Here is an 8,859-nt window from a genome sequence, read left to right as displayed (position 1 = left end):
GGGCGGCGGCGGCGAGCGATCCCCCAGCGTTCCCCGGTCTGGCGGCGGCGTTCCCCCAGCTGGCGGTGTCACCCTCACGCTGCGTCGCCCACAGATATACCTTCTGGTACTCTCTGTTTTCAGCCAAGATTCAACTAATATTGGCAATGATGTCCCTAGTGCCACGGCCTCTTCTAAACCCAGCCCATACTTCTGATAGTTCTCTGTTGATGTACTGTTTCAGTGATTGAGGAGTATAAATATAGGAAAATTGGACATTGTTAAGGAAGAAATCAAACACATAAATATTGACATTCTTAACTAAGATTGATTTACCTGTGACATTTTGAATCAGATAATCATATGATCTTCTACACTGGAAATGGAAAAGAAAAGATGAGGGGGAAATGGGGTTACATTCATAGTCAAGAGGATCATTTCTAGATCCATCCTGAAATACAATCTTGTAAATGACAGGATAATATCCATATGAATACAAGGAAGACCTGTTAATACCACTATATTTAAATAAATATATACACCAACAACCAAAAGCAAAGAGGAGGAAACAAGATTTCTACCAACTTTTGTAGTCAGAAATTGATCGAAAGTGCAACCTAGATGCATTAATGTGTGACTGGATTGCAAAAATTGTAAACAAGAAAGAAGGATCAAAAAAAAAAAAAAGAAAGAAGGATCAGTATGTGGAAAACATCGTCTTAGTGACAGAAAAGAGGTTGAAGATAGAATGATTTTGTACCATCAATGATTTAGTCATTGAAAGTTCCTTTTATAAGAAATACAAATGCCAGCTATACACATTAATCTCACCTGATGGTCTACACAGACATCAAATCTATTCCATCTGTGGGGGGGAAAAGTTAGAAAAGCTCAATATCAGCTGTGAGAACTAGGCCAGATGCTGATTGTGGCACAGACCATCAACTACTCCTATGTAAGTTAAAACTGAAACTAAATGAAATGAAATCCACAAGAACCAAAATTTGACTTTGAGTCTATCCTACATGAATTTAGAAACCATTGCAAGAACAGGTTTGTGGCCTTGGACACGAATGAATGAAGACCACATGAAGTGTGGGGGTGTATCAAGAATATCATCCATGATGAATGCATAAGGTCATTATAAAGACCGAGAAGGAATAACATGTTCAAGATGGATTTCAGAAGAGACTTTGAATATCGTACTAGAGCACTGACAAGACAAAGCAAAGGGAAGAAATTAAAACATTAAGGAGCTGAACAGAAGATCTCAAAGGGCAGCTTGGCAAGACAGAGCAAAGTATTAAACATGCAAAGTAATTAAATATGCAAAAATTTGGAGTCAGAGAATCAAGAGGGATGAACTTGCTCACCCTTTCTTAAACTGAAGGAACTGAAGAACAAATTCAAGCCTTGAGTTGCAATATTTAAAGATGTTATGGGCGCTTCTTTCCCAATTTTGAACCATGGAGTATTAACTTGTTCAGTTATGATGACTGTCTTCTGGTCCAAATATAGGTTCCACATGAGCACAATCTAGTGTTCTGGAATTCCCACTCTTCTCAATGTTAACCACAATTTGTTGTGATCTACACAGTCAAATGCCTTTGCATAATCAATGAAACACATTTGGATATATTTCTGGTATTCTCTGCTTTCAGCCAAGATACATCTGACATTAGTTATGATGTCACTATAGTCATGGCCTTTTCAAACCCTAGCTTATATTTCTGATAATTTCCTGTCAATGTGCTGTCTCATTCATTTCTGGGTAATCTTCAGCAGATTCTGCTTGGATGTGATATTAGTGATACTGTTTAATAATTTCTACACTCCATTGGATCACCTTTTTTTTTTTGGAATGGGACTAAATATGGATCTCTTCCAGTCAGTTGGCCAGGTTGCTGTCCTCCAGATTGCTTGGCACAACTTGGTGAGCACATCCAGACAGCAACTGTTTATTGAAATATGTCAACTGGTATTCATCAGTGCCTGGGGCTTTGTTTTTTGCTGATTCCTTCAAAGCAGTTTGAACTTCCTCCTTCATCACCATTGTCTTCCTGATCATATGGTGTTTCATTAAATTCCTCTGTGTTAGCCAGTTCTTTTTTAGTAGAGTGTTCTGAGTACTCCCTCCATCTTCTTTTAATGCTTCCTGGATCATTCAATATTCTGCCCATAGCATCCTTAAGTATTTCTCCTCAAGTTTTGGATTTGTTCTTCATTTCCTTAAGCTTAAGAAATGCTGAGCAATTGTGTACACTTTTATCTTCTTACTTCACCTCTTCGCACAATTTCATTATCTTTTACTTTGTCTTCCTGAGCTTTGAAATCCTTTGAAATAGTCTGTTAACCATTGCACCACTAGAGGTCCTTAGTAGTCATTGCTGTCAAGTCAGAAAGAACTCAAAATGACCCTCTAGACTGGTCCACCCAGTTGGGAGGATGTTTGTTTTTCTTGATGTAGAGATGTAATCCATATTGAAGGCTGTAGTTTTTTTATTTTCTTCAATAAGTACTTCAAGTCATCTTTGCCATTTGCAAGTAAGGTTGTGTCATCTGCATAATGAAGGTTGTTGAAGGGTCTTTCTCCAATATTGAAGCCACATTCTTCATTTGTTTGTTTGTTTTTAATTATTTTTTTGTTTTTAAAATTGTGTGTGTGTGTGTGTGATCCATAAAATCAGATCTGACTGGTACAGGAGGAGATTGTCCTTCCTTCTCCAGCAGAGCATCTGGTGGATTTGAACCACGTACCTCTGGGATTACAGTACAGCTTCTTGCCACTAGCACATTCTTCTTATAGTCCAGCTTCTTAAAATATTTGCTCAGCATACAAATTAAATAGGTAGAGAGAAAGGAATGGAGAATAGTTGATTGTTGGAAACAAAAGGAGTTATTGAATTTCTATGAAACACATTGTATTATCAATGTTAAGGACACCTGGTGCCTTTTTCGGGTCGTGGCGAGCGCAGAGAGGTCGCAATGAAGGCTTCGGGAACACTTCGTGAGTACAAAGTGGTGGGGCGCTGCCTGCCCACCCCCAAGTGTCGGACTCCACCACTTTACCGCATGCGCATCTTTGCCCCCAATCATGTTGTTGCCAAGTCCCGCTTCTGGTACTTTGTGTCACAGCTGAAGAAGATGAAGAAGTCTTCTGGGGAAATTGTATACTGTGGACAGGTGTTTGAGAAGACCCCCTTGCGTGTGAAGAACTTTGGCATCTGGCTGCGCTACAACTCCCGCAGTGGGACCCACAACATGTACCGGGAATACCGTGACCTGACCACCGCAGGAGCTGTCACCCAGTGCTACCGCGACATGGGCGCTCGGCATCGTGCCAGGGCCCACTCTATCCAGATCATGAAGGTGGAGGAGATCGCAGCCAACAAGTGCCGCCGACCTGCAGTCAAGCAGTTCCATGACTCCAAGATCAAGTTCCCACTGCCCCACCGGGTCCTGCGTCGCCAGCACAAGCCACGGTTCACCACCAAGCGGCCCAACACCTTCTTCTAGGCACAGCCCCTCTGCCTCATCCCAGTTTGCACAATAAAACGCCTTGGAGATTGAAAAAAAAAAAAGGACACCTGGTGGCGCATTGGTTAAGCACTTGGCTGCTACCTGAAAAATTAACCAGAAACTCTCAGGGACAGTCCTCCTCTCTCCCATAGGTAGAGATTGTTAGAAATGAGAATCTGTTTGAATGCACTAGACTTGGGCTATGTCATCCTTTTGTACTTCTGTGTTAATCTAAGTAATAAAATTGACAAAAGATAACAGTTAATTCAGTTACAGCCATACCATTTTTTTAAAAAATCACATTCTTCCCAGTTGAAGAAATATTTAAAAATTATTAAGTGCAGGTCTGCAAATGTCTCCCATCTTTTCTATAAACTTTATAGCATTATGACACAGTTTAAACTTTAAAATTATGATGACCTAAAATAAAAATTATTTCTCAGTATTGAAAATTAAGAGGTCAGCAGTTTTTATAATTGTGAAACTGTCAAGGGGCTGGCTTTAGAAACTAAGTAACAATTCTACTTAAAAATATTTTTAAAAATTACATTATTATGGCTTCCAGGGGATATGAATATGCATATATGGAAGAAAGAATGTTATAGATAAATTAGTCTTTTTCTACATGACAGAGAAATTATGCCAAGATCAAATTTATAACTGAATTCTAGTACATGCATGGTGAGTTATTTTTATGTGGTTGGTGACACCGTAAGTGAATAGAATCCCTTTGGAAAGCAATTTGGCAGTATGTGCCAAGAGTCATGAATTATTCAGAAACGTTTTGACCCCAAACTGCCATATCTAATGATTTATCATAAACTCATGTGCCCAAGGATATTCACCAGTTTCTTGACAATAAAACACTAGGAGCAATTTAAATGTCAACGGGGGAGAAATGGCTTAGTAAAGAGTTTAATCTATTTGGTGGCCTATTATGCAATCACTAAAAACTCTTAACTCAAAAGCAAATATTGACCATGTATGTATATATATATTGATTGTATTGTGTTGACGTTGGGAAGTACATTTTTAGTTTACTTTATATGTGGAGTCCTATTATGGTGGAAAATATTAAGTATTTTTCTAGTAGGCAAAATTTTGACCTTTCAAACCCACCCAGAAAGTCACAGCCATAAAAATTCAATGGGACAGTTCTACTCTGAACAGACAGGGTCGCTATGACTCAGTATCAACATGATAACAACTAACTAAAATAAACATGTAAAATATGCAGTCAGATAAATTTGGGGGAAAATTAACAGGAATAGACGAAAATTATTATTATAATTGTTGTGGTTGTTGTTAGGAACCATCAAGTCAAATATGACTCATAGCAATCCTATGAACAATAGGTCTGCATCCTGCCCTATCCTGTGCTGTCCTCACACTTCCCGGCACTTTAGAGATCATTGCTTCAGTCATTGTGTAAATCCATTTCGGTGGGGTCCTCCCTCTCTTTTGCTGACCCTCATTATGTCAATCAATCTTGATGAGGGCCTTCTTCTCTTTCCCTGACCCTCCACCCTTCCAAGTGTGATGTTCCTTTCCAAGGAATAGCCTCTCCTAGCAACATGTCCAAAGTATAAAACAAAGCTTTGCCATCCTTGCATCCAAGGAGCAAGCTTTTCCCAGGTACACCTGTTCATTCTTTTGGTTGTTGTTGTTATGTGCCATTAAGTCACTTGTGACTCATAGCAACCCTATGTACAACAACTCTGAACCCTATTCTATCCTGAGCCAACCTTATTTCTCTGACACACTTAACCCATTATCCCAGTAACTGAGTCAATCCATCTCATCAAGGGTCTTCCTCTCTTGCCCTCCACACACCCAAGCATGGTGTCACACTCCAAGCACTGGTCCCTCCTTACAACATGCCTAAAGTATGTCAGACAGAGCTTCAGAATCTTTGCCTCCAAGGAGCAGCTGGTTTTACCTTCTCTAGGAAAAACTTGTTTGTTCTACTACCAGTTCATTCAGTACTCTTCTCCAACACCACAGCTCAAAAGCATCAACTCTTCTTCTATCCTCCCTAGACATTGTCCAGCTTTCTGACACATAGCAAGTAATTGCAAAGACTATGGCCTGGATTAGGCACACCTTAGTCTCCAGACTGACTTCGTTGCTCTGCAATACTCTGGAGAGGTCCCTGACTGCAGACTTTCACAATGCAATTAATCTTTTGATTTCATGACTGTTGGTATCAAAATTGTTGACGGTGGAGCTAAGCAAACTGAAGTTGTTAACAATCTCAATCTCTTCACCAGTCTGTCATGATGCTGCCAATCAGCCCAGTGGTGAGAACCTTTGTTTTCTTGATGTTGAGCTTCAGTTCATGTTTAAGGCTGAATTCCCTGACCTTCTACAGTCTTTGATATATTTAGTACTTTTCACCAACAGCACAACTGAAAGACTTCAATTCTTCTTGACACCCTTATTAATTGCCCAGCTTTCAGATGCATAACAAGTAATGGAAAAGACCATGGCCTGAACCAAGCACACCTTAGTCTTTAAACTGACATCATTGTTCTTCAGTGTTTTGTAGAGGTCCCTGACGGTTGACTTGCCTGAAGCAATATGATTTCTTATCTCCGGACTGCTTCTACCATGGTTGTTGACTGTTGATTCAGGTAAGACAAAATCAGTGACAGTTTCAATCTTTTCTCCACATATCATGATGTTGCCTATTGGCCTTGTAGTAAGGATTTTTGTTTTCTTGATATTAAGATGCAGTACATACTGAACGCTGTAGACTTTAATCTTCTGCACCAAGTGCTTCAAGTCCTCCTCAATAGCATGCTAAAATAGAGACAAAGAAGATTTCCCCTCCTTCCCTTTCTTCTTACTAGATGGGAATACTTGTTGTGTCATGCTGAGTCAGAACTGACTCATAACTGACCTTTCAGGCGGTTCCAGAGGCAGTTAATGACATGAGGGAGGACAGCTCATCTTTCTCCTTTGGGGCAGCTGGTAGATTTGAACTGCTTGCCTTTCAGTTGGTAGCACAACTGTTTACCCACTAGGCCATGAGAACTCCCTTAGGAGTCTTTAGGTGGTGCAAATGATTCATATATTTGCTACTAAAAATAAATAGGCGATTTGAGTCCACTTAGAAGTGCCAAGCACCTAATAAAAAAGTACTAATGATTTACCACTGAAAAACATCAGTCATTTAAAACCCTATGAAACAGAGTGGTACTCTGACATATGTGCTAGCTAACATCTTGAGTTAGAATTAACTCTTAGGAAACTAGAAGGGCTGCTTAGGGGTGAGGAATGCTGAGAGAAGTTATTCACTTTATAATTGTTGTTGTTGTGTGCCTGATACGGTGGTATTAATAAATTCAGAACTCTCTATGTTGTTGTTGCTGTTATGTGCTATCGAGTTTCTTGTGACTCATAGTGACCCCATGTACAAAAGCTCTAAATGCTTTCTATCCTGTGCCAACCTAGCCATCTCAAACGCACTTATTCCCACCGCTCCAGTCACAGAATCGATCCATCTCATCAAAGGTCTTCCTCTCCTTCACCGTCCCTCCATTCTGCCAAACATGATGTCCCTCTCCAAGGACCAGTCCCTCCTTGCAACATGCCCAAAATATGTCAGACGAAGCTTCAGAATCTTTGACTCCAGGGAACACTCTGGCTTCACCCTCTCCAGGACAAACCTGATTGTTCTCCTAGTAGTCCATGGTATATTCAACACTCGTCTCCAGCACCACAGCTCAAAGGCATCAATCTCCCTTCTATCAACCCTATCCACTGTCCAACTCTCTGATGCATATCACATAATTGCAAAGACTATAGCCCGGATCAGACGCACCTTAGTCTCCAGCCTGACATCGTGGCTCTTCAGTACTCTTGAGAGGTCCCTCACAGCCGACTTTCCCAATGCAATTCGTCTCCTGATTTCCTGGCTGCTGTTACCAAGAGTGTTGACTGTGGAGCCAAGTAAATTAAAACTGTTAACTATCTCAATCTCTTCACCATCCATGCTGATGCTGCCAATTGACCCAGTGGTTAGAATCTTTGTTTTCTTGACGTTGAGCTTCAGTCCATATAGGAGGCTGTAGTCCTTGATCTTCTGCAGCAAGCGCTTCAGGTCCTCCTCAGTTTCAGCAAGCAGGGTTGTGTCATCTGCATAACGCAGGTTGTTGATGATTCTTCCACCAATCCTGATGCCACATTCCTCTTTGAATAGACCAGCATCTCGGATGATCTGTTCTGCACACAGATTGAAAAGGTATGGAGACAGAATACATTCCTGACGAACCCCCCTTCTTGATTTTAAACCATGTAGTGTCTCCTTGCTCTGTTCTAACAACTGCCTCTTGGTCCAAGTATAAGTTTCGTATTCGCACAATCAAATATTCTGGGATTCCCATTCTTCTCAGAGTCAGCCACAGCTTGTTGTGATCCACACAGTCAAAAGCCTTTGCATAGTCAATGAAGCACAGATAGACATTCTTCTGGTATCCTTTGCTTTCTGCTAAGATCCATCTGACGTTAGTTATAATATCCCTAGTACCACGACCTCTTCTAAATCCAGCCTGGACTTCCGGCAGTTCTCTGTTGACATATTATTCCAAAACGTTTTTGGATAATTTTCAGCAGAATCCTGCTTGCATGTGATATCAATGATATTGTTCGATAATTTCCACTCTGTTGCCTCCTAGTCTTGGAGGTGACTCACTGTCTCCCACATCTGCATAATAAAGTGCTTATGGTTATTGCAGTTCGTTTGTCTTATTGGCGACTGACTACGGAAAGAACCTCTTGTGTTCAGTAACATACTGTGGACCCAGAGCTGACCCTCCGGAGGATTTTCAGAGGCAGCTAATCGCTTAGGAGGAGCTTGTCAACAGAGCAAGAATTCTGAAGCCTTTTTTTTTTGGTGAGAAAAGTTTATTTTTAGAATTAGCCGACTGGACTCAGTTTAGATGATCCCAATTTTGTTGGCAACATCCAAAGCATCATAGTCAGGAGCAAGTTGAACATAGGCCTTCTTCTCTCCATCAGGCCTAACAAAAGTGTTGACCTTAGCCACATCAATGTCATAGAGCTCCTTTACAGCTTGTTTAATTTGGTGCTTGTTGGCCTTGACATCCACAATGAACACAAGTGTGTTGTTATCTTCTATCTTCTTCATGGCTGACTCAGTGGTCAGGGGAAATTTGATGATGGCACAGTGGTCAAGCTTGTTTCTCCTGGGGGCGCTCTTCTGGGGGTATTTGGGCTGCCTTCGGAGTCTCAGTGTCTTAGGCCGCCAGAAGGTGGGTGACGTGTGGATCGTCTTTGTGTGTGTGTGTGTGTGGCTGTGGATGCCCTTCAGGACTGCCTTCTTGGCCTTTAATGCCT

At 41.0% G+C, this 8,859-nt stretch overlaps 1 protein-coding gene across 1 annotated transcript; it reads left to right on the top strand.

Annotated features, from left to right (window-relative positions):
* The first annotated feature begins 2,935 nt into the window (after positions 1-2,935).
* LOC102843442 (60S ribosomal protein L18a-like) lies at positions 2,936-3,501 on the top strand. The gene has a single exon (XM_006894338.1). The coding sequence runs from the start codon at positions 2,965-2,967 to the stop codon at positions 3,493-3,495; it is 531 nt and encodes a 176-aa protein (XP_006894400.1). The 5' UTR covers positions 2,936-2,964; the 3' UTR covers positions 3,496-3,501.
* Positions 3,502-8,859: the final 5,358 nt, after the last annotated feature.

This window comes from Elephantulus edwardii, unplaced genomic scaffold (assembly GCF_000299155.1).
Source record: "Elephantulus edwardii isolate Elephantulus edwardi_28Jun2011 unplaced genomic scaffold, EleEdw1.0 scaffold00140, whole genome shotgun sequence".
Classification (NCBI taxonomy): domain Eukaryota; kingdom Metazoa; phylum Chordata; class Mammalia; order Macroscelidea; family Macroscelididae; genus Elephantulus; species Elephantulus edwardii.
This window is presented reverse-complemented; position numbering and strand designations above follow the sequence as displayed.

What these genes read in the sequence shown, in the direction of transcription:
- LOC102843442 (XM_006894338.1), top strand. Translation starts at nt 2,965, where the DNA reads ATGAAGGCTTCGGGAACACTTCGTGAGTACAAAGTGGTGGGGCGCTGC.